The sequence below is a fragment of the Crocodylus siamensis genome, chromosome 5, assembly GCF_052110815.1.
Source record: "Crocodylus siamensis isolate JL-2025a chromosome 5, ASM5211081v1, whole genome shotgun sequence".
NCBI lineage: Eukaryota > Metazoa > Chordata > Crocodylia > Crocodylidae > Crocodylus > Crocodylus siamensis.
This window is the reverse complement of record NC_143399.1, coordinates 6,506,488-6,531,598: the sequence shown is the minus strand read 5'-3', so window position 1 is coordinate 6,531,598 and position 25,111 is coordinate 6,506,488. Positions and strand designations below refer to the sequence as shown.

At 42.0% G+C, this 25,111-nt stretch overlaps 1 protein-coding gene across 4 annotated transcripts in view; it reads left to right on the top strand.

Moving 5' to 3' along the window:
- The window catches only part of LOC149863422 (cytosolic carboxypeptidase 6-like), a 1,473,463-nt gene that overhangs the window by 926,710 nt on the left and 521,642 nt on the right, over nucleotides 1-25,111 (top strand). For 2 of the 4 annotated variants that reach the window (XM_090050145.1, XM_090050143.1), the window contains 2 exons: nucleotides 12,543-12,676; nucleotides 14,364-14,739. The exons of 1 other annotated variant lie outside the window; for it this stretch is intronic. In XM_090050145.1, coding sequence (XP_089906271.1) covers nucleotides 12,543-12,676; nucleotides 14,364-14,739 — 510 coding nt within the window. The remainder of the gene's footprint in view (nucleotides 1-12,542; nucleotides 12,677-14,363; nucleotides 14,740-25,111) is intronic. One more of the 4 variants, XM_090050144.1, reaches the window with a different exon arrangement.

Here is a 25,111-nt window from a genome sequence, read left to right as displayed (position 1 = left end):
AACCCATCTCTTCTGTGGAGTGCCAGGCTTATTACCCACGTTAGCGATTTGCTTTAATTGCCCTTCTCCCCTCCCCAGTGAATTTTTTTTTTCCCAGTTTCCACAGGAAACTCGCCAGCCCTGCAAAGCTCTGGATGACCGTCTTAGCATCTATCACATCATAGTCTTAAAATTTGGGTGCTCCAGCTCTGGTGCGCCATGAGTACTGGGGGGATTTTTTCCCTGTAGAAATCATAGTCCCGCCAACTCAGTCGGACGTTAACACGTGCAGAATTACTCCCTTCCTTTTGACACCGTCGCTTTCTGGCAGCTGCTTTAATTTAAATGTTTATCTGTTAGGCCAAGAAATTATTTAAGCTCGAGGAAAGAAGTTCATCTTAGATAAAAGATCTTGGGAGTGGTAGATTGGCGTCCTAGTTACTGAACCAGCCTTGGCACCAGCGGCATTATCAGTAAGCTGGCTTGAAAACCATCAGTTCCTTTTAAGGGAAACAGCATTAGGAAATACTTTCTAAAACATTTCCATTGGCATGTAGCTTCAGGACTGGAGTCTGCCACGCCGACTCAACATGGAATTGTTGCTCATTTACAAGTCAGTAATAATATTTCGTATTTATATAGAGCGTTTTGCCCTGAAGGTCTCCAAAGCTAACTAGTGAGCGAGTTAAGTTACATGGTGTGTAAGTTTGGTGTCAGGTTACACGGATGTAAAATACATACAGTGACACTGATCATCAGTTGAATCAAGGAGATGGTCAACTCATCTACACAGGAGTAGGTCAGCAGCCAGTTCAGTGGGGCTTTACGTAGATCCGACCTCAGGGTCAGGACCATGCTTCACATTTGCAAGTTGCTTTCTTATTTTTGGGCATGTTCCGAGAGTATCTATCAGGTTAATAGAACCTGATTTGCTTATACTTATTTAATTGGGCCTAAAAGCCGTGCCCCTTTAAAGCTTGAACTTTACCTGTGCCATGTGAGCAAATAGTATTAGCATTAGGCATTTAGTATTCCCTGTTAACAAAACTAAAAAATGAACAGCAAGGAAATGTGGAGGAAGATATACTGTAGAATACAGCAGCAGAAAGAAAGAAAAAGAAAGAGACCAACATATTTATTTATTTATTTATTTATTTATTTATGTTGGGGGGAAAAAAATTTAAGCTATTATTTTCAAACTTTGGCATCCATAGTTCTCAGTAGACTGCTGAGAAGAGTAATGATACTTTCCACACCTTTTATCAGACTGTCGAAACAGTACTGTTCTTTAAAGTCTTCCATAGGCACAATCCTTGCAACTCTTGGGACGAGGTAGAACACCTGTGTTCTGAAAGAAATGCTGCATCTATGAAATGGAGCATTTCTATTTAAAATGTGATGTCACAAAGTAGTCTCTGCTCAATCACAGAAAAAAAGGAAGTGGGGTATTCTGAGTATGCCCAGAAGATCACCTGACATTTATAAACTTCATGGTGTTAGAGAAAGGAATCCTAAGTACTTTTGAAAACTTTGGTAATAAAAACAACTGAAGGGATTTTCCCCCACAAAATTTCAGTACTTGAGGCAAAGGACAGGAAGTTTCACCCTGAAAGAAGGAATTGAAAGCTGAGCATTGTAAAATGAGTTTAGGTGAAAATTGTGCCCCAGCAATCTCTATTTGTAAAGTTAACAGACAGCTGGTATTTGTATAGGTCTATAGGAATAATTTCATCTACTTCTGGAATGGAAAATGATTGGCCATTCCACAGAGTATGAGTGCATTGTACAGCACTGAGATGGGATGCCTAGCAGTATGAAACTTCAGCAATTTTACATAACAGTTACAGTGTGGCATTTAATTTCATGGAATGGGCTAGTGTCTCCATGATGATGCATACCTTTTCTCTTCCTTTTCCTTTTGGATTTTCCCTTAGAGTGCTCAGGCAGAAGGTAGGGCAGATGGCACTAGAGATTGACTAGTTTAGAGAGGCCTGAACTTTCGTAGGCAACAACCTACTTTGTCAGGTGCTAATTAGTCTTAATTTGGTTGAAATGCCCATCTCCAGTCTGTAATTTCTTCACAGTCATCCAAAGCGTTTACGGACAAAATTCTGTTATTGATTGCATATGCCCTACACCACATCACTTCTGTGGCCCTTAGATGATAAAGTGAGACTCGTTCCTGCTTCTGAAGTGGTAAGCATACCCTAGGTTAAATAAATTGAGATGCAAAAATTTCATAGTTGATTACCTTAGGCAGTGGTCATTACCAAGTTGATATGGCGTATCTTCTCATTGGAAGTACATTTTTCCTGACTACAAGAAATAGATGCATGCTTCAGGTACTGATCTCAAAATCCCTTATTCATGTGACGCAAGAAACAGACTGAGATTCTAATTTTATCCGTTTAGCTGTTATCTTACACAGCTCCAATCACATTGGTATATTTGTTTTCTCCCTATTCTTCCTAGCCCTTCGGTAAAGGCATAGCTTCCATCTCTGGTTAAAATTAGACGAACCAATTTAATTTATTTAACAAAGTGGTGTCAGGGCCCACAGAACCCCATCGCTCAGCCCCTGATGCTGTCTCTGTTTCTCAGAGTTGACCCATGTACTGCACACTGCATCAACCGTGTGTGCAGTCTGGGATGTAGATGGTGGAGTGGGCACCACACACCACAAGTCCAGGACCTGTGTTGCACATGGTACCTGCCCCAGCCAGTCTGGGGACTGATTGAAACGGGCAGCTCATGCACTGGATCCAGCCTGTGGGGCCAGGTGAATTTGACTCCTCCGGTTTAACATCATTTAAAAAACATTTACACTTCACACTGAAGTATTTTGATGTGTGTTTCAAAGAGATTTAATCTGCAGTGGCAGCCCTAAGTAGAATTCCTTGTGTTTTGTTTTTGTTTTCATTTTTAATTAAATGAAACTTGGAGTTGTGACTGAGGATAGTGGAAAAAGAATCTGAGAAATTAAGGCTGTCCTGTTTGTTGACGCACGGATGAGGGATCTGATGGGAGTAGCTACAGGAGGAGGAACTTGCAAAGGACTACAGTACCTGCAAGGCCCAAATCTCAGGTGCACTTAGAATACAGAGTGAGTGGTCAGGAAGCTGTCTTTGCGAAGTTGGCTTAAAGCTCCTTCTTTCATTGCTTTGATCCTGGTGCTGCTTTACATATTTCTTCCTTGTTATACTAGTAGGACCGTCTGAGGCTTGGTATGGGGTAGATTTGTCTTGCATGCTCTTGTTTTTACAAATCATGTTACTTCTCTTTGTTAATGTGGTCGTGAGGAAGCTTGTGGCATACAAACCCCTACACAGGCTTGCAGCATTGTTTTCTAAAGGCCAGAGCATGAGCATATACACATTCAGCCTCAAACCACGTTGGTTTTACTGTGTAAAGCAGCCTTTCCACACCCGGAGATACAGCTCGTGGTGTCAAGGCTAAATTTGAATATAACAGTCATGAAAAAGTAAAAGTGCACACTACTAAATTTGAGGCTTCTCCCAGTTTTTGAACTGTTATTTTAACATGGGGGGGGTTGTTTTTGCTTTTGAATTCTAATATAATAAAAAGCATCGGAGATATGGAGAGCTTACACAAAGAGGCTGTTTTTCTTTAGTATTTTTGTTGGTTCAGCATTTTGGCCCTAACTTGGCAAATTAGCTCTAATCTGAAAGCAGTAGCAGGTCCAAAGTGGTTTGGAGTAACCCATCACAGGATTGATTGTTTTGTGTCAACAGCTGGATATAATTCCAGTTAACAGAATTTTAAAGGCCAGGTTTTGACTGCACCAGAAGTTTTACCTGATATACTAACATATGAGAGAACTTTCTGTGCAAATCCTCTTATCCTAGAGTAAGAGTGTCGATTTTCAGTTTATCATAGACCCCTTCCAAACAGACCGGCCTACTGTCCCAGTTGCATTCTTAACTATATACTTTGCCGTAATATACAGCCTTGTGCTTGTAATATAGTTAAAATAGTGGCAATGTTTCTGTTAAAACCACCAGTTTTTTAAGGTTTAATAGCTCATTTTAAATGCAGTTAATTAAAAGTATATGTAATTTCATATGGAAGCAACAGAAGAAAAAAATAGGTTGGAGAAGGGTTTGCTCCTAAGCCAACAAACATTTTCTCTATAATGTACTCTGAGTACCAGTCAGGTATTGTTGAGAGAATTTTAGCAGGCAAAGTATTTTCTTTCAGAACATTGATATCTTATAAACCAGCAGTTGTTGCGATACTGCTCCTCTCTTACCTTAATTCCTAAAGTTTGCGGATCTACTGGCTACTTCCCCATTAAAATTTTTCTCCTCACTTTTGTCTCGAAGACCTGTATGAGTCCTCCTTGATGGGTAGGTGACTAGAGAGGCTTCCTATGTAGTGTTTGCTCTGGGTCCTAGCCCTCCAGTGCAGCTAAAGTTCTCACTGCTTTGTGACCATATGTGATCATGAAACCCCATGCAGAATCTTTATTATGGAACAGTTTTTATCATGCAAAGCAACTAAACGAAGCAAGCAGAGCATTGAGTCTGTCCTTGAGTCATTTTGAATAGGCAGAAGTAGTTGGCTGTCTTAGTCTGAAGTAAAGCAGAAGGCAGGGCATGGTGGCACCTTAGAGGAGTGATTCTCAACCCTTTGAGACTTGGGGGACCCCTCATTGTACTCAATGCACTCCTCCATGACTTTTGTAAACTAAGTGGCACCCAGTTTCAAAACTAATGTATAGATTACAGTGCTTCCTTGCAGATGGCCCTGGCAGTGAGGATGGGTCACTGTCCATTCAGGGACAAGCCTCAGCCTATGCTTGTCTGCTTAGTTTATTGGCTAATCTCCTAACAAGTCCCTTATGGCACTCTTCAAAAGATCTGGCAGCACCCTGGGGTGCTGTGACACCTTGGCTGAGAATCACTCTCTTTTAGAGACGCTCATTTGTGGAGGCACAAACTTTTTTAAGTGAAAGCCTACTTCAGGGGTTGGCACTGTTTTTGAGCAGAGTGCCAAAAACACCTGCAACTTCAACTTGAAAGGTGCTGGCATGCCTGGGGCAGCAATGAAGGGCTCATCTTTGTCACAACAGCCCTGGCCCTTTCCCTGGTGTATGCCCCAAGGCGCACTTGCACAAAATGCCTTCATGTGCCATGTTCTGGTACCTATGCTGGAGTTGCCTACCTGTGGCCTACTTTTTCAGATGCTGATGATGTAGGCTGCCATTTATGAAAACTTAGACCAGGAGTCAGCAACCCCTGGCATGTGTGCTGAGCATGGCACACAGCCATTTTGCCTGGCACACTCTAAGCAGCTGCTGCCAGCCACAGAGCCCAGGCTGCTTCCAGCAGGCGGGCTGGGAGGCTGCAAATGGGCTGGCTGCAGCTGGGAGGCTGCATACAGCTGCTCCAGGCACTCTGGCACTTTCCAAGGTAGACATGGGTTTTTTGGCGTTCCGGCCAAAAAACATTGCCTACCCCTGGCCTTGACCTTTCTGAACTAGTTAGTTTCTAAGGTGCCAGCTTGCCTTGCCTTCTGCCGTGAGTCAGTTTGTCACCTCATAGTGTCTACTGTCTGTAGGTTCAAAATACACTTTAGAAGGCATTTTAATTTCAACAATAATTAGATTTTGTAAAGCACTTATCACAAAAATAATCCTCCCAACACTTCCATGAGAGGAGACATTTTATTTTATCCGTAGCTATGTAGGACAGACAGAGGTATAAGATAGGGCTTCTTAAAACATCCTCCATGTATTCAGGTTGGGTTTGTTTGCTTTTTAATATATTTATTTGTGATACTGTGTTGGTTTTCAGTTAGGATTCAAGTGGGTGCTCAAGCATACTTATAATCTTTTGTGATCTATATGAGGATAGAGGGGGAAGGAGGAGTTACTCAAGGTCAGTCTCCTGGCTTAGCATAGACCAGTGATTCTCAACCAGGGTGCCATGGCACCTTAGAGTACCTTGAGATTTTTTCAAGGGTGCCATGAGGTGCTATGCAATGTTACCACTGTTAGGTGTGCAAGCATGAGTCATAAGGTAATCCAGATATTTCAAACACGAATCCATGGTATTAAAAATATTCTGACCTGTTGTGGTCTGTCTTAGAGCATTTTTTTCTTTTGCAAAGAACTATTATTTCCATTGTCAAAAAGTGAGTGCAGACTAAGAGCCAACATTTTCTGAGGGGTGCCTTGAGTCTAAAAAAGTTGAAAACCACTGGCATAGACTATGCTTCCCATGTGCCAGCCTCCTGTCTTTTCTCTGCTGGATCCTAGTTTCACTAAGTTTATCTAACAAACAAGCACTGTTATATTTTCTCTGTGTAGCTGAATGAAAGTAAAAGCGGTGCTCTTAAAGAGGGAAGGTGATTCAAACACAGACCTGTATATGAATACATTGTACCAATTCTTTAATTTGAGTTTTGAGCCATTTTACTTTTGTTTGGTAACTACAGTTGGAGGTGTATGTGATCTGTGAAACTAACAGACTTTTTATTAATGATAGAAAAAATCATGATATACATTTTATATGTAGGTTAGGTGTTTTATATAGCAAGGCTTTTATCTTGCTAAACTTCCAAAATAGTTCCAAAAGGTGCTCATTACAGTGTATTAGTAAATACTCACATAATGTGAGTTGCAAAATATTTTAACAATGACATGCTTATAGGAGAACTTGCTTCAGATTACTACGTATGTTAATATTTAGTTTCTATTTATAGTTTCGTTTGGTACTGTTGATGTAGAGTAGGATCAGATTGGTGATATCACTGCATTTTTTTTTCCTTTTAATAATGTAGTAAAAGTTAATGAAGTAGAGCCAGGCTTGCTGTATGATTTCAGGTGCAAATTAGAGTAAGACTTGATAGTTTACCTAATCCATTCCTGTGTCATTTAGAATAGTTTCCTCCTAGTTCACCTCTGTCACCTCACTTCTACTCTTGCACAAACCAGGCCTGATTGGATTTCCATTCTCATGAAGCAGCCAGTTGCTTCTGCTTTTCTGCCATTCTTTGTTTTTCCCATACAACTCCAAATCTTTTAAGCAAGTAGTTTAACATAGTTGCAGCTAATTCTCTCATTCTTTTTTGAATATTGTGCAGTCTACCCTCTATTCTTTCCATCTTATTGAAATTTCTCTCACCAAGGTTTTCTGGTCAGTTCCTCGAGTGCATGCTCCATCTTTGCCTGTCACTTCTTTCTTACTGCTTTTGACACTGTTGACACAAACTTCTTGTTTGACATTGTGTTCTCCCCAGACTTTTGCCACACTCCTTTTTCTTTTTCTCAGTTCTGCTTCTCCTATTTCAGCATGTCATTTTGGTATGTTATTTCCATCTCTTCTTTTTCTGTAGGCTTCACAGGGCTCTTCTCTATCTGAAACTTCATCCATTCACAAGGCTTCAGCTGCCAGCTTTCACATCTGCCTTTCACTGTGAATCACTTCTAACCTGTCTCACTCCTTCCATACTTACTTTGAGCCTGCTTGACCTCCCCTCACCTGGACACGTTGCTGTCAGTTTAAACTGATGTTGGCCAGAACTTTATTTTTTTCCTTTCTTCCCCTTCCAAAAATGAGAGAGAGAGGGAGAACTGGAGAGGAAAAATAAAAACATCTTTCTTGCAATTCAGATCCAAAATCTGGAGGTTATCTGAGACGCCTGCCTTTCCTTTGCCCTTTACGTCGAGGGTTTTGTTGCTGTCTACATCACTAAACTCTTGTCTGGGTCCTTGTTGTATCCTGTCTTTATTCTGTAATCTTTTTTAGATTACACCTTTGCTCTGCCAAAAAACACTGCCAGTAGAATTAAATTCACTGCCTATCAAGCTGACCATAGCAGACCCTTGCTGAATCTCTCATTTGGCTTCTCTGTTTATCTGAACTTACCATGTATTGAGTCACCCAGACCTTCTCTTCACCACTGTTGCCAGTGCCTGTGTCTTGTTAGCCTGTCCGAAGAACTTACAACTGAAGTAGCCCCTATCCTTCATGCCTCACCATTGTGTTTATTACCTCATGTCTGAAATTAGTTTGCAGTCTCTGTTGGCAAGGTATCCTATATCCATCTGAATTAGGAGCTATCAAGTACACTTTTGGGTGGGTTAAATGATGAAGATTAAAAAAAATAAGAATAAGAGTCTAGTTATTGCAGAGGACAGAACTAATGCAGAGGGAATGCTCCTCATACTATGGGACTGATCTGTTCAAATTACAAATGGAGCAATTGGCATGGCAGGGGGGGTTGGGGCTTACCCAGGTATATGAAATGTGCCTGAAGAAGGGATTTAAATTTCCTCTACCTGTCAGTCAAGCATCTTTGTTAAGAAGCAAGCTTTACCAGAAACTTCAGAAAAGGAAGAAATTAGCTAAACAGCACTGCCAAGCACATGCTTAGACTGATCCAAGACCTGCTGCCTCTCTTCCATCTGGAGCACAGCACTCTTCTTTTGCCGTTTTCCAGGTCTTGCTTCAGAGATGGAAAAAAATTGCACTTGAATTCTGCTCCTTAAAATATTTAATTCATTCAGTCTGGACTGAGAGTCAACTCCTGAACACTAGGTTAAAGTATGAGAATGTTTTGAAGAGACATGGAGTTTCCATTTTCTGACTCTACTCCTGGATGTGGCTTTAGGATTGAGGACTTCCCTGGAGTAACCAAGAAGCTTTTCTTTTTATACAACAGATTTTGTGCCATTTTCCTCAGTTTTTCTTCTCTTGTTGCCTTCTGCAGATTTGTAATTCATGGTGCTTTTGATCCTTTGGTCAAGTAGAAGCATTTCAGGGTTAAAACAAAGGCCCAGCCAAACAAAACAACTTTTCAAGCCCATTTCTTGACACAGCCCAACTGCTGGCTTCCTTATCTCTGTTCCTTATTGCTTCCTCAGCTGAGATGTTTTCCCCATCCCTCTGGGCACTATACAGGTTCCTCCCCCCCCCTTCTCATTCTCACTTTCCGTGCTTTCAGAGATGGCATCATAAGGTAGACACACATCCATTCTTTTTTTTTTTTGCTCTCCAGCTCTGTGAGCCTAAGCCATGGGTTGTCTGGCAGTTGGCCAGGCCTCTCCAAGTCTGACTTCTTCCTCAAGCATTACAGTGAAGTAACTCCCACCATGTTCCTGGCCTTTTGAGTTTATGTTAAAACATAGACTTTCCTTTTATTTTAGCTTGTTCTTTGGAATTAGATGATAATCATGTGAACTATGCTTCTTCACTCTCAGGGAGCTACACGTTCTGGAACTCCTTTTTTCAGGCTGAAGAACCCCAGCATCACTCACCCTTAAACTAGGCTCAGTCCATGTCATACTTTGTTATATCCATTTTAATGCATTTCCCTAGATGGCTGAAGGAATTATTCCATATATCAGAACAGGATAAGTAGATGCAACTCACTGGAAACATAAGGGCTACATAAGGGAACAGTGCAATTCTTAATGGGCAACAGAGTTTAAATGATTGGAGACAACTTTTAAGCAAATGAGTCATATTGCCATTGCAAGGCTTTGGGTATCTTTTTGCCCCAGAGATGCTTTTTGCTCTGATACCAACACCTCATGTTGCATTTGGCCATGAAGTTCCTACTTGTATCCATTTTGGTTTCCATCCTACTTTTGCTTCTGGCACAGCACAGGGCAGATACATTTTGTGTTAAACTCCTGTCACACACATGTCCCTTTGAACATAGCACAGCAGTGGAACTGGAATCCCATTAGAAACTGCACCAAATGCATATACACCATCCCCAAATCCCATTAACGTTAACTTTTACCGAGCAGGAGTCAATACCCGGTACCAGAGTATGGAATGAGATGCACTTGATCTGAGCCTTAAAGACCACACACACATACACCAAGACGCTCTTTATTTGTAACACACTGGATAAATTGTAATAAGCTTAAAAAGACCTGGAAGAACAACAGACTACTCACAAAAAAATATTTTAGGTTGCTGCTGCCAAGTCAGCTGGCTACCTGAGTAAATTAAAAGTTCCTGAGGGTTGCTTTAGCTTGTGCATCCTTTTATTTTTAAACATTGTTTTAAAAAATGTAGTGCAAGTTGATCCCTTCAACCTACCTGTACAGTCTGATAAAGTTCCCAAGGTAAATTTGGGAATCAGAATGGAAAACATTCTTAAAGAGGTAATTTTGAAGCTGAGAACATGGGAATGGGGTAATGAAGTACAGTCTTGATACTTTTGAGTCCCCAGTGAATGGCAAAATAATGGATTTGGGGGTTGGTTTGTTTTGGTTCAGTTGCTGAACCTAAAAATTAAAAATAAAATCAAAAACTCCCAAACAGAATCGAAGCAAACTAACATTTGGTTCAGATTTTCCCAAACTGTTTTGTCCTTCTCTAAAAGTAGGTCAGTTTCTAAATGAAAACATTTTAACCAATTAATTAAAACGTTTTAGCTTTTCTAAGTTACATTTTTAATTATGTTCATTAAAAGTGTTTGCTAAGTCTGGATCTAATTCATAAGTTGTTCTTCTCCCCTAAAACTGCATTCTTCAGCACATTTAGTATTTACTGGAAGGAAATTGCTCAGCTTTAGTCCACAGTGCACCTGTGGTTCTTGTTGGTATGAAATGGAAGTTATAACTAGCAAGTGCCTTTAGTAACCTATGCAGATTCAATTGGTTCTGTCAGTCTTGTTCTAAGGCCAGCAATTTGACTGGCTTGCGATTGGTCTGGAATTTTTTCAGCTCATTGAAGTGGTTTGCTTCAGTTTGCAAAGAAGCCCATTTGGCAAAGCAGTGTAGAGACCCTTACAATGTAGCGTTTCTATTTTGTGCCTGTTTTGAGAAGAAAGCAGGGCACTTTTCAGCAGAAGAGCTTTCAACCAAGAACTTTTTATCAAAACTATATTCACTGCAGTCATTTTAACTTTTAATACATGTTTATTTTTCAATCACTGAAGTCTTTCAAAAAAAAAATCAGTATTTCTTCTTTTCTTCTTTTCAGTCCCTCTAAATCTTTCTCCTTCCATCTGATACAAGCCTCCACCTTTTCTCTCTCCTCTTACAGACCATCTTTCTGTTCTGACTTAGTGTGCAGACAAACGGAAATGTGATTTTTTTTCCTCCCCCCCCCAAAACAACAGTGCAGTTAGATTGCCATTTATTAAAGTGAGATATGTGTCCAAGATAAATGGGGATTGGAGAGTGATTTAAATAAAGCCTAGGGTTTGGGGTTTTTTTGGTGGGGGAGGGGGTTGTTTGGGTTTTTTTGCATCCATCTTTGTATTTATTGCTACCATCTGCATTTCATTTTAGGTTGTCTGATGTTCTCTTCTTCATCTTCTGTGTATAGTCTCTTTACATAGCTTCAGGCTATGATATTGCCATTTGCCTACAAGAGATCCATTTCTATTTGCAACAAAATGAATTGCATTCATCTGTGTAATTCATTTCTAATGAATGCCTTGCTCCTCATTAAACTGTGATTTACCTTTTGTTTCTCTTTTCTACACTGTCAACACTAACTGTTTGGAGGTCCTGTGGAGAGATGCTAATTTGAAAAAGTAAAAGTCAGTGCAACTGAGCATACTCTCATGGAATCCCTGTTGGTACTTTTAAAAATATTCATGGGACATTTCATGGATTACAGTTTGCAGGTGTATAAGAAGACTCAAATTGTTTTCTTATCCATAAGCCTCCTAATACTTGACTTCAGGATTGAATTATTCTTCCCCCTTTTCATAAGTGACTACATGATCAGACCAGTTTTGTGAACCTGCTAAGGCCTTGTCTACTCTGCAAGAATGTAAAAAATCCCCATGTTCTTTTTCAAAGGTGAGAGTTTTGTTCCAATGCAGAATTGAGTTGAGAATGCATCTTTATGATCTTGTTTAGGATACTTCAGATTTTAAAAAAAGACTTTAACTGTAAAATCTCTTTGTTATATTGACTCTGTCTGTGCTTCAGAAATAAACACACCTTTAATACTTTTCATCTGGGTTTCTTTGTGAGAAATTAATGCTATTAGCTAGAAATAAGGATAGCATCAGTAATCACTGTGATTTTTACTGATCTCTCTTAAACTTGACTGCAGTATCCCATTTTTTTTTCCAGTCTAAGTCTTCTCCTAAACTCTGCAGAATCTCCCCAGATGTCAGTTGATATGCTGGATTGACATTACTGATAAACAGAGAGGCTAAACAGGATTTGAACTTGCACCATCAGTGTTGGGTTGATATATAACGTTGATGCACATAATTTGAAGAAAAATAAATTATTTACAGTATCTTTAACTCTTATTTTAGTGCTAGTGAGTATGCATTGATATATTTGATTGCTATCACATGCAGTTACTTAAACATTTAAAGTATTTTTAAATATACATGCTCACATAAGGGCAGATTAATCCCTGGCATACTTTCAGAGAGGTCAATGTTTGTGAGTTACATCCTGGACTAAATTTGATTTATAACATTTTAAGGGGAGTAAAGCATGGGGAAAACATATATATTAACTGGTCTTGCCTAAATCATGCAGTTTTTTGGAATTAAGAACACTTTTTGTTAATGTAACAACATTTTATTTTTAATATACATTTTAGAAGACAAAACAGACCTTGAAAACAGTGTGATGCAGAAGAAAATTAAAATCCCCAAACTCTCTCTCAATCATATAGAAGAAGCTGGGGAGGTTACAGATTATGGGGAAGAAGATGTGGAGCTTAGACACAGTAAGGTACTGAAGTCTTTCCTTTTTTTTTATTTTTTCCCTTTTAATTTATTTTTCCTTTTCTTTCTTTCTTTCTTTCTTCCTTTCTTTCTTTTTTTATTTCTTTTTGGAAGTACTTGGAGTACATACACACATCACAGCTTAAGAATTCCAGGCTGGCTTTCCATGTGTATTGGTGGAATTGGGTCAAGTCTGGGGGAGGGGAATGGGGTGAGTATTTTTGATTGCTTTACAGATCAGTTTTTCAGAAATGTGATTCATGTGCAGCTGAGCATTATTTTGTTTGGACAGTCTGCACAAATTTAACTGCAGATAGGGATTTTTGGAACAATTTTGTTTCACTTGAGTCCAGAATACTTTAAAAGTCACCACAGTTATATGAATGTTAAGCAGCTGTTCTCAGGTGGCACTTCATAACCTGTTGCACTTAGCTTGACAAGAGTTGAACAGGATACTGTGAATTTTTTTCACATAAGGAGGTGGGTGCGGAGAGAAACTCAGAACTGTATCCCGTTGAGAAAAGTGCCAGTTGTCCCCTTGGGTCCTGATGCCAGAAACCCACTGTGCAAACATATTTATGTTTTGTTATCAGATAACCCCTTTTAAACCCTGCCAACCTAGAAGAATAAAATATTGTTCTGTGGCTTCATGTGTTTTCCAGCTGCAGGAATCATACTAGTAAATGTCTATGGTGAACTGGCATTTTTTTTTTTTTTTTTTTTTTTTTTTTTTAGAGCATACATGGAGCAAGCATACCATCAAGTAATCTAATTTTCTGCCACATTACTTACTCATGGACATTGTGGTATGGGAATTGATAGTATCAGCTCCTTGTCTCTTAACATTTGTTTTCCTAGTATTTGCTTGGAAGTTCAAATGCTTTTTCCATATTTGGCCAGTAAGCAAGTGACTTTTGCCCATGCTGGTAATTTTAATATTACTATCCAGACCCCTTAACAGTTGTGCGTGTTTATGTGTACAAGATATGGATTATTATGGGAAAGACTATAGGTAAATGGATACTGAGAGGTGATAAGAAGTGAAGCCGCTGCAATGCCATAGGAGAAGTTTAGATTTGGGGAATGGGACTAGATGCATCCTGCCTCTAATTTACATAATTCTAAATTCCCCCACAAGGCTCACAAGCAGCATTACTGTCCTAGGGCACGGATGGTTAGGCATGGAAGATTGTTAATGGAAGTCTTTTCTGTGTAAAGTTCAGAAAGAGAAGCCTTCTGTTCATGAAATACTATATGCTTCTACCATTTCCTGTGCAGTTATAGTCGACCTACAAAAACATAATCAGTACCTTCTTTCCCTTTCCCAGATAAGGAAATACAAATGTTACAGATATTGTAAATACTAAGAGCCAAACAGATTTTGAAAAGGAAGGAGCCTGGGGCCTCTCTTCTCTCTTTTCTGCCCATGGCACATCCCACTCGTATATGCCTTGAGTCAATAGATCCAAGAAAGATCTCTAGCAGAAGTTTGCACGTACATTTAAATGTATTACATGCACAATAATAGTTATGGAACTAGTCACAAGAATTAAGATAAGCATTCTTGTGAGTAGCACTTGGCTCATCTTTCTGGAAAAATGAGCCTTAGTTGTTTTATAAGTTGGTGGAATTATAGTTGATATTGTGTCATGCGTTCCTGTTCTGTTAACATGGTATTTTATTGTAACATACAGAGACAAGATGGGAGGAAACAAAGTGAAGGCGCACACAAAAGCATTGAAGCAGTTGTTGCTCGCCTTGAAAAGCAAAATGGGATGAGTCTCAGTAATAATTCCAGCCCTGAGGAAACCTTTATGGAGACTTCAGAAGGCATTAACAGTATGGACGATGCTGTTGTTCCTCGGGTTCTCTATGAAGAATTGTTGAGGAGTTACCAACAGCAACAAGAAGAAATGAGACACATTCAGCAAGAACTTGAGCGAACACGAAGACAGCTTGTGCAGCAGGCAAAAAAGTTAAAGGAGTATGGGGCATTAGTTTCAGAAATGAAAGAGCTCAGAGACTTGAACAGAAGGCTCCAGGATGTTTTGCTTCTAAGACTAGGCAGTGGTAAGTGCTGAGTATACCTGGGACTGGTTTGGCTTTATTATACGTTAAAAACTCGTGATTGTAACATTTGCAAACAATAAAAACAGTGGGTAGACAGGACTTTGCATATTAGAGGTTTTTCACTAAAGCTCTATAATGCATGTCAAGCTTGACTTTTCACTAATGAAAGGAGGGGTCTTTGTGTTGGTATGATTGAGTTGGAGTTTCCATTTTAAATACATATTGCTTTAAAGGGCTGTGAATATTCACACTAAGATGAAAGATTAAATAAAAGATTTTTATCTGTGCAATATACTGATATTTTAAGAATTCTAATTTGGCACAAGGTAAAGGTATTCGGTAAATGTTTCATTTAGAGATGTGCTCCCCCTCCCACCCATTCTGATAGTTATATACAAGTAAAAAAGTTTTGGCTTCTGAAAAAGTTTTTCAGGTAATGGAAGTGCAATATGCTCGTGAATCTTCTGACACCTGCTTTAAGCAGGTATAGTACTTGAGAAATGATGGCTTGTTCATGAACGTAAACCCTTATTTTTTTAATACATACAGTCATCCATTATAAAGAAATGTACAATGCAGAGTGCAGATTTACACTGTTTGGCTTTAGGTTCCAAAAAGCTTGAGTCAACTGCTCATTTTTTACCAATAAATATTGAACCGTTATGTTGGAATATAGTTAAACAAGTCCTTGCTGCTGGAGATGCTACAAATATGAATAACTTTCTTTACAGATACTTTCCTTGTTTATTTTTCTTTGTTAATATTTTGGTTAAGTTATGAAAGGAGCCTCGTTTGGCTACTGAAATGTGCACTTACAATTTATACATCCAAGCTTTTCCAGGCAGCTCTCTGCCTGATTTTTCTGTATTGGAAATTGGATATTGTATGAAAATTGAGCAATGGACCTTTTATATAGAGGGGCACAGATATATCAATCCGTATTGGATCAGCAGTGATAAAAGGAAAATTGATGTTATTGGAAGTCATTTTTTTTCTGGCGTAGCTGATAATGTCACAGATAAATGCTGCAGGCATGCACGTAACCACTGTGCACGTGGCTAGGAATGCAGCCAGGCAGCTTGGGGGGAAGGGGCCTTGTGGGGGGAGGGGGGGGGGCGGGCGGCAGATTGAGGCCCTGAGCTGGATCTGGCTTGTGGAACCCTGTGATCCATCCTCTCCAACCTAGGCTGACCCTGTGCAGCGGATGCGATGTGCAAAGCCAGTTTCATACAGGTATGTGTGCTGCATGCAGCGCCTGCCAAACTAGCCATGCACGTTGGGAGGGAGGGAATGGGATTGGGGCTGGAGCAGGGAACTGTGCAGCCGGGGCAGGTTGTGGGACAGAGCTGTGGGTGGCTTATCCTGCGGGTGGGGAGTGGGGGTGGCTCCTGCTGCTGCCTGCTCCCCTGTGGGAGGTATGTGCCCCCCAAATCTGTAACCACCCCTACCGATGCCATTCCGCTTGCCCTGAGCAGTCTTGGTCCAGTCTACACCCCCATCCCCAGCCCTCTGGGAAGAGGCTGGTGCAGCCCCTGACCCCAAGCCTCCAGCAGGCAGCCTGCCCTTGCCCCGTGCACAAATCTGGGGGGCACATGCCCCCCATACCTCTCCCTGGGTGTGCGCAGCAGCAGGAGCTGCCCACCCTTTCCCCCACTTCCATCCATGCCCCCCAGATGAGCTGCCTGCAGGTCCATCCTGCTCCCAGGGGTGCATTCACTGTCTCTGCCCCAGCCTCATTTTCTCCCTTACTGTGGAGGGTCTCAATCTGCCTCTTCCCTCCTCCACGCCCCTTCCCCAGACTTACTGGCCAGATGCTGCTCTCCAAGCTGTCAGACTACATATCAGCTATCAGATTGGTATTGGCTGATACAGCTGGTTAATAATTGACCATTGGTATTGGCCAAAAAATTCTTTATTGGTGTACCCCTACTTTTGATTTGCCTGAAGGCATACACTTTGAGTGCCTAGCTAAGTTTTATGCACACAAGAACTTGGATGTGAAAAACTGGATGCACTGGTTTTGATAGTGCCTCTGCAAATATGGAGACCACTTGGAAAACTAGCTCTAGAGATTTTAACTTGGCTATAGGATTGTGAATACCTGCCAGAATCTCCTTCTTTGGAGGTTTTCAAGAGGAGGCTGGACAGGTGATTTAAGAATAGCATTTTCCTGCATTTGTGTAGGCTTTTGGATCAGATGATCCTCGAGGTCCCTCTCAAGCCTATGATGCTATTGTTACACTGTACATAATTAAAAATCATGTCAAGATAAGTAAGGATTTTTTCTACCCAGTATGAAATTGTATCATGGGTGCCCATTGATTTGACTGAGCTCTTAGATGGAAAGATTTATTTGATAGTAGTATGTTGACGTATGTGAATTGAATGTCATTCCAGATGCTAATAGTTAAGTTTGGAAAACAGAAAAAACACCATTTTATTTGGCAGAGTTGATACTTTCTAAGACCAAAAACAATAAATGCTTACTCTCAGCTCTGTTTTTTTTTCAGTAGGCATAATTCTTCTAGGTAAGGATTGTTGCTTCTCAGTAAGATTTATATGGACCGGTGCAGAAAAAGTTAAGAAAGTGCAACTATGCAAACTGTATTTTCTAGTTCGTGGAAATTAGTTTCCCCATGCATAATTTGGCATTTTTTTCACAATCTCCTAATATTAATCATCTCATTTACATTGAAGAAATCTATTTGGCAGACAGTGTTCATTTGAATGGGTTCAGATTTTAGTTGTGAATCTAGGGTATTAAATTCCTTCCATGTCCGCACAGCTTTACTGGTTTATTTGTGGTTACTCATGGCCAACAGAGGTAGAATTTGGTAATTTAACAATTAGTAGGTTTTGTCTGTCAAGGCTTGAAGTATCAGCCACAAATCATTCAACGTCCTTTTCTTATAGTGCAGTTGTCCTATCATGGAGAGTGTCAGCCCATAGAAAAAGTGATACCAAATGGATTTACTGTTAGAAGAATGAAACTACTGTACATTTTGATTGGGACAGGAGATTTCTAGCACTTGGACATTAAGAAACACTGTTCCTTTAAATTGGTCAGTACAGACTGTTAAAGAATTAAGAGAGTTTGTTTCCAGTCCTGAGATGCAGTAGTTGTTATAGCTGAATGTGCGCAGTCTGTTAAAATAGTTTAGAAGGATAGATAGTGTCTTGGATTTATCTGGAGTTGTTATGGTAAATTCCTGAACCTAGATTTTCAGATTGCATATAATTTATGTGAAGTCGTACTTGTAGCAGGCTACTCTTAATGTAAACTAATTGCATTTCTGCTTCACCTAGGGACTCGGCACTTTTTTTCCTGCATGAGATGACAGCTGTTTTGTACTGATGAATTGCAGCTGGGGGAAGCATGTCTGTTGCTTATGTTTTAGACTAGAACACCAAATACACAACACTCACTTCATCTCTTTCTGTTTCTGGAGCTTTTGCTGCCCCTCTGATAGCATAAATAGTGTATCTGCAGTCTTTACATTGAGGTAGTTAGCTGTAACTTATTAAGCAAGGTCATGGAAGTGACTTGGCACAGTTGACACAATATCCTGAGATGGAGCAAAAGAAGATAGTTGATATTTCATGGTTGCTTCTGAAAGATTGAAAACTCATAATTTTAAGGCACTGTTTTTGTTTTGAAGTGATGTAGCAAGGCACTGTCCTGATGAGGTATGACACCTCCAAGGCACCAAGGAGGAAAAGGGGTGTAGCGAGGAGGTATTGTCCTCACTTGCTCACTTCTCTAGTCCACTTTGAGGCAGTGAGGACAAGAATCAAGATAGTTTGTTTGTTTTTTCACCTTTTTCACCCCTCTGTCTCATACACTGCATTGGGCATGCTTTTGCTCTTACTGTGTAAGGGATTACATGATCTGGTGGGTTAAATTGTTGACTTTTCCCCACTCGAGGCTCTGCTTTAATTATAGTGTAGGTCACAACATGTATCAATTTGAATAGTAAAAAGCAGTCTCCAGGTGACCTGTTTCCTGTCGGGTAAGCCTTGAATAATTTAGTCTCATTGTTTATATCTACTCAGGAGAAGATCATGCTAGAAACATTAGAACTGTATCTAGGAGGCTGCACATCCCTTATTAGAACAATGTACAGCTCTAAAACATTCTCTCTGCCTGATGCACTTTTTCATGCTGTATACTTAATTCTTAATATTGTATTAAAACAGAAGATAGGTTATCTACCTCCATCCCCTGTTTTGCTTAGCTTCCACTGAGTCTAGTGGTCTGGGCTCATCCCAGACCTGGTTAGAGCTCCGTCATTCTTGAGCTTCCAGCTTAGGGAAGAGTTGCCTGAGGCTAGCATAGGTTACATTGCCTAGATGCCCAGAGTAAGGAATAATTATCCCAACTGCGTAGATGAGGAAGTATTGATTTTTTTTTTTTTTTTTTGAGCCATGTCCCCATCCCTAAGTGGAAACAGGAGTTCGGGAATGGATACTCTGGTGCAGCACTGACTGAGAACTACAGCACGTCAGAGAGTTCCCAGTTAGCTTCCTTCTGGATTCTGTGGGACTCTTGATGATAAAAAGGAAGGCCAAAGGGTGCACTTGTGCCCTGTCAAAGGTGTCAGCATGTTTGCATGTAGAATGATCACCTTTTAGACATCGCATTGCTTTCAAACTGCCATCAGAGGGGTGGTAGTGCGTACCCAGCCAGGCATGCCTGGCACCAGTGAGTGCCCTGAGTTTCCCCAGGATTCCTTAAGCAGGGGAGAAAGACTTTAATCCGTGGGATGCCAAGGAAGAAGACATTAATTGCCTGAAATTGGAGTTTTTGTTCCCTTTCTCATTAACATTGTGTGTAATAAAGAGCAATTTCATTCAATAAAGACCATTACTGAAATCTGCATGGTGATAACCTGAATGACAGTGCCAAGGGTTTGTGGGGGCAGGGGGAGGGAAGGGGGACCAACTAAACCCTTTTTTTTTTCCTGGATTCCTGGTGGGCTGGGGTTGACAGAGCTTTTGCAGCTTTTAAAGAACACTTGCCCCAGAGTTGCTTATTACATTCAGTTGTCAGCAGTGGAACCTGCTGTGCTGACACAGTTGCCAGCAGTGGTCCCAGGCTGAATTGGGGTGGAGGGTGGAGGAGAAGGAGTCCAGGTGGGTGAAGCAGATGGATTCTGCATTCCCAGGGGAATGAATGAGTGCTCCTGTGGGCTGTCCAAGGTTTCCATTTCCTGCAGCAGTGATAAAAGAACTTTCCATACAAACACAGATACTTTCATTGCCTGGTCCATGATATCCCAAGTTAATCTGAGAGGGGAGCAGGGAGGGAGGTGTGCTCAGATGGGTAGGTGGGTGTTTGAAAGTCACTCAGTTAATTTGCATTGCCAGCAATACTGGGCTAATTCACATTGAGAAGGGGGCATGTTGCCCTGTTAGTTTGAAGTCAGTCAAAAGGCAGGATAGATATGTACCATTATAGACTAACTAAAGTGTGTGTTTATAGATAGAAATGAGTGTGTGTGTGTGTGTGTGTGTGCACACTCATATGTGTATGAAAGAGTGTGTGGGCAGAAGCTTTTATGAGTCTGTGTTTGCTCCAGTTCACGTTGACAGTCATTCTGGCGTACTGACTGTTCATTGTGCAGTGGCTCTGTTTTCACTTACCCAGTAATTGATGGGTGTTTACCAGTCCATATCAGTCTGGCATGCCACAAAGCCTGATCAGTTCACAGAATCTGAAATTAGCCTTCCTCTAAGCACGATCAGCCCCAATTATATCCTCCCAGCCAAGGCTTTGTCTACCCTGGTCCTAAAAATCTCCAAGAATGGAGAATCTCTCTGAGTAACGTGTTCCAGTGCTTCACTACTCTCCTTGCGAGAGAGATTTTTGCTGATATCCAACCTAAACTTCTCTTGCTGCAACTTGAGACCATTGCTCCTGAATGGAAGGAAACTGTCACTCAGTTGTCATGAATGGAAGAAACTGATGAGTAGCTTTGGGGAAAGCACTGTTTAAAAGATGCGGAGACCTTGCATAGCCCCTCGGTCTTCCCCAGGAACCCAGAGGCAGGAGTTTAGGAAGTCTCTCCCATCCACTCCTACCAGCTGCCTTTCTACCCTTGCCCCAAATCAGCTTGAGATGCTGTGAAGTAGGGACCATTGCCAGCAACTGAAAGGCTTTTGAGGAAGGTGCTCTTTTAAAGCTGCAGCGTGAGACAAACATAGTAGGGAGCTGCAAAGTACCCAGCCCTGGGCATGCAGAAACAGGGTTCCAGGCAGCCTCCTGTTCCCCACAGCCAGTTGCTGTGTTGTGTTTGGAGGGGTGGAGCAGGGGAGGGGATGAAGATGGTGGTGCACTAAGGGGTGCCTGGGCCTGGGGACAGAAGTCACACATAAACCAGTGATCAGAAACCAACTTAAACGTAAGAAAACAGAAGTTCAGTGTGCATAAACTGCTTTCAAAATGGCCGAAATCGGTTTAAGGTAAACCTGGATGGATGTAGTATCAGACTTAACTGATTTAGGTTAAACCAGTTTATGGAACTTCTGTCCTAGATTCCCTCAAGTCAAGTTAACTCAGAGTCCCCCAACATCCCAGGGAGCTTTGCAATCCTGGGCTGTGCTGTCTGCTCCAGTGGAGCAGGGCTGGCCCCACTCTCGGCAGTCACAGAGCGGAGGCAATAAAACCTCTGCTTCCTGCCTGTCAGCCTGGTAGGATGGGAGGCAGAGGAATGAACCACACAGGGCCCTCTAGTCCCAGTCAGTAAAGCAAGGGGAGAAAATGTCCTGGCAGAGGAAGTTTATTGCTCCTGCCTTCCTGTTCTCCCCTCTCCCCCACAGCCCAGCAAACTAGGCTGGGATCAGCTCAGGTCCACCACATCTGCAGTTGTTTGTGTGGGAGGGGTGGACACCCCCCCACTTCCCCTGGCACCAAATCCCCACCCTCCAGCTGGAGTTTGCCCAGTGTTAAGTACCTATGGGGTGGGGAGTGGGGTGGCTGGATCTAGAGCCAGCCTGGGATCACCCCATCCCTGCCCTTTTCCCAGCTGTCCAGCTCCTACCCTGCACTGTTTCCCTACCTGGGGTCTGGTGGAAGAGAAAGCATCCATTGTGGGGCTTTTTGCCCCTCCTCGCTGAATGCACATCCCCTCCCACACCAGACCCCCAGCTGGGGTCTGCCTGGCAGGGGAGGAAAGCCTGCCCCTCCCTGCAGCTGGGAGCTTGGTTGAGATGCCCCTCCCCCCTTTTCAGGGATGGACAGCTGGAGAGGAGGTGGGCCTGGGGGAGTCTCAGCCTGGCTCCCAGTTGCGGGGGGGCTTTCTCGCACACTGGGCAGACCTTGGCTGGGGGGTCTGTTCCCAGGCCAGGAGTGGGAGCGTTTCCACCCCCTATCCTCCCCTCAGACGGATGACTGGGGAAGGGGCAGGGCTGGAGTGATCTGAGCCTGGCTTCAAGCCATGGAGTCTCAAAAAGCCCCCTGTGCTGGGCAGACCTTGGCTGGGAGGGCTGGTACAAGGGGGGGTGTGTTTCCAGAGGCAGAGACTTGGGAAAGCACAGGCCTGGAGCAATCCCAGCTCAGCTCTGGGCTGGGGTGGGGGGGTGAAAAACCACCCCGCAGTGGGGGCTTTTCCCAAGCTGCGCAGACTGTGGCTGGTTGGTGTGGGCATCAGTGCAGGCCTAGGATGCGTTTCTCCCTCCCTTAGAGGCAGGGCCTGGGGAGAAATTGGCTGCTGGACACATGCCCCCACCTGTTATCAGCAGACAATCAGGCCTGAGCTATCACTGGTCTGGGTTCAGCAGCCCTAGGAGTGCTCCCAGGCTCCTGGCCTGAGCCAGCGTAGGCTTCTGCTCATCTTGGCCACCCGAACACTGAACGTACCTTCAGCTTGTTGTCGGTTCAGTCTGCACCGCTTAAAAAAACCTGCAGAGATTGAATTGATTTTTGCCTCAGGCTTTTTGAACCTTTGTACTTAGCCTGGGAGACTGACCAGACTCCACAGCACAGAAAACTTGGTGTGTGCCCGTAACACCGAACAGGTTCACAGTAATACCTGTTTATCTATGTTGATTTTTGAGACATTCTAGGAGGTTGAAAATATTGTAAACTGGTTTGTACATCTGAATACTTGTGGCTTAAACTGCGTTTAAAGTGGTCTAGCCTGTTACGAGCATTTGCACCCAAAGAGTCCCGGTAGCAAGTGGCAGTGGGAGCTGAACTGTGCAGAAGACACAAATTCCCCACATTCACAAATGTTTTCATTCCAATTCTAGTGGATCCTGGGGAACCAGTTTTACCACACATTCAAGGAGCTATATGTAGCCTGGAAAACCTTCCTGAATGAATGAGGTGATCAAGGCATTATGAAAGGATCGTGGAAGCCGTTGTCCCTGTTGATGTTGCATCTGAGGTTCCCTGGTGCCCAGTCAGTAAATTCTGAAAAGCCCCATTAAACAAAAAACAGGATTTCTTGGTGAACTGGAAAGGTTTCTTTCCTTTTCTTTACAGGGGTATAGGTTGTAGCGGTGTTGGTCTAAGGGTGTAGACAAGGGGTGGGCAGTTATTTTGGGCAGAGGGCCGCTTACTGAGTTTTGGCAAGCCATCAAGGGCCGCATGGCAAGCAGCCCAGGGCAGATTAATATTAATTTTCTAAATTTTTTAGGGGTCCCACAGGCCAGATAGAATGGCCTGGCAGGCTGCATTTTGCCCACCCCTGGTGTAGACCCTTGTCTGCCTATTCCCTTTTCTTTTGCATCCTTACTATGTTTTAAATAATCTTCACATATTTGAGCCCTCCCAGGAATGGCTAATGTGTTTCTCCCACCTAATGCCTTTTCCTCTTTTAAATACAAAATAAAGCACAGAAAGCTGCAACGGGAGAGAAACTTGAAAAGTAAATTTAAAGAGTGGCGCGTGGCAAATTAGGCACGCAGCTCCCATTAGCCATAAAGCAATAACGCGAGTTGCATGTCTAATTCACAACATGCTGTGCTGAAAATGCAGTCTTCAGTAGTTAGTGAAAGGAACTGTGAAGCCTATCTAGTTAAATGCAGCTTTATGTTCAGGAGAAAGACAAACACCAAACTTTTATGGCATAAGAGAGAACATTTTTCAGGCTTTGTGTTGGTGGTTTTCAAGCAGTAAAGCATCAGTTAAAATCCATATTTGTGGCTTCTGCGAGCTGCTGCCATGGTGAACTTTTACCAGCTAGTCTTTGGGGAAATCTCAAAACCAAACCCCAGCTGTGTCAATATATTGGTTATAAACAAACAGTTAAAAGACCTCCAAGTACTGTTTAAACATAGACACGTTTCATTCTAGGAAGAAAGGAATTTTGCTTACATATTTTTCCACTCCCTGAATTTTCTTCCAAATTACAGGGGTATGTACATCCAGAGGAGCACTCTGTTTGTGCTCCCTGAACAAAGGCTGCCGTTTGAGTTTGCCTCAAGGTAGTTAAGTGCTCTAGAGCTGCTGTTTTTGGGTGTTGGTTGTAGCCATATTGGTCCAAAAAAGGACATAGGCAGACAAGGTCCTTTAGATAGATGTGATATCTTTTATTAGACCCACTAAATAGCTGGAAAAAAATTGTTCTGTGCAAGCTTTCAGGTACAAACATCTTTCTTTAGGCAGATGGAGAGTGTTTGTACCCAAAAGCTTGTAAAGAACAATTTTTTCCAGTTTATTAGTGAGTCTAATAAAAGATAACGCATCTACCCAAAGAACCATGTCTGCCTAGAGTAGCTGTGTAACTGCACCCTGCTTTTTCAGGTGTGGTGTCAGGAAGACATTTGGAAGGAGACCGGACATTTTTACCACATCCACCCATACAGGAGTGTATTGCCACCGATCTACATCTGAACTCAGTTTTCTCAGTTTTAAATGGAACTATTCAGTCTACTTGGGTGTTACAGGGGCTTGGTGTGTATGTTCTGACAGGTGTCTGTGATCACTGTTTTGAAGTTACGGTGCAGAAATGCTGTCTTCCAGGAGATTCTCTATTGGTCCCATTCTTCCTAGAAAAGCTTATTTTTTGTCACTAAAATAGAGTTGCCTAAAAAACTGTTGGTCCTTTTAGATTTTTTCAGCTGACAGTGAACTCATCATGTTGCTTGCTACCCAAGTGCAGAATAACTATACCATTTGTGTCACATACTGGCATAGTTTAGCCACATGGGGGGAATTATTGCATAATAAACTTTCAGGCCGATGTTGCACAGCATAAAGAATAAACTATATCATAATCATTTCAGATACAGAGAATGTCCAAGAGGTGTAATCCAAGAGACTGATTTATTTTTTCCAATGCACCAGCAGCTCTGTGGCTGTAAACTGATGCCCTAAACTGACTTACCAGGTTTGAGCATGACAGGACTTGGTGTACATGTACAAAAA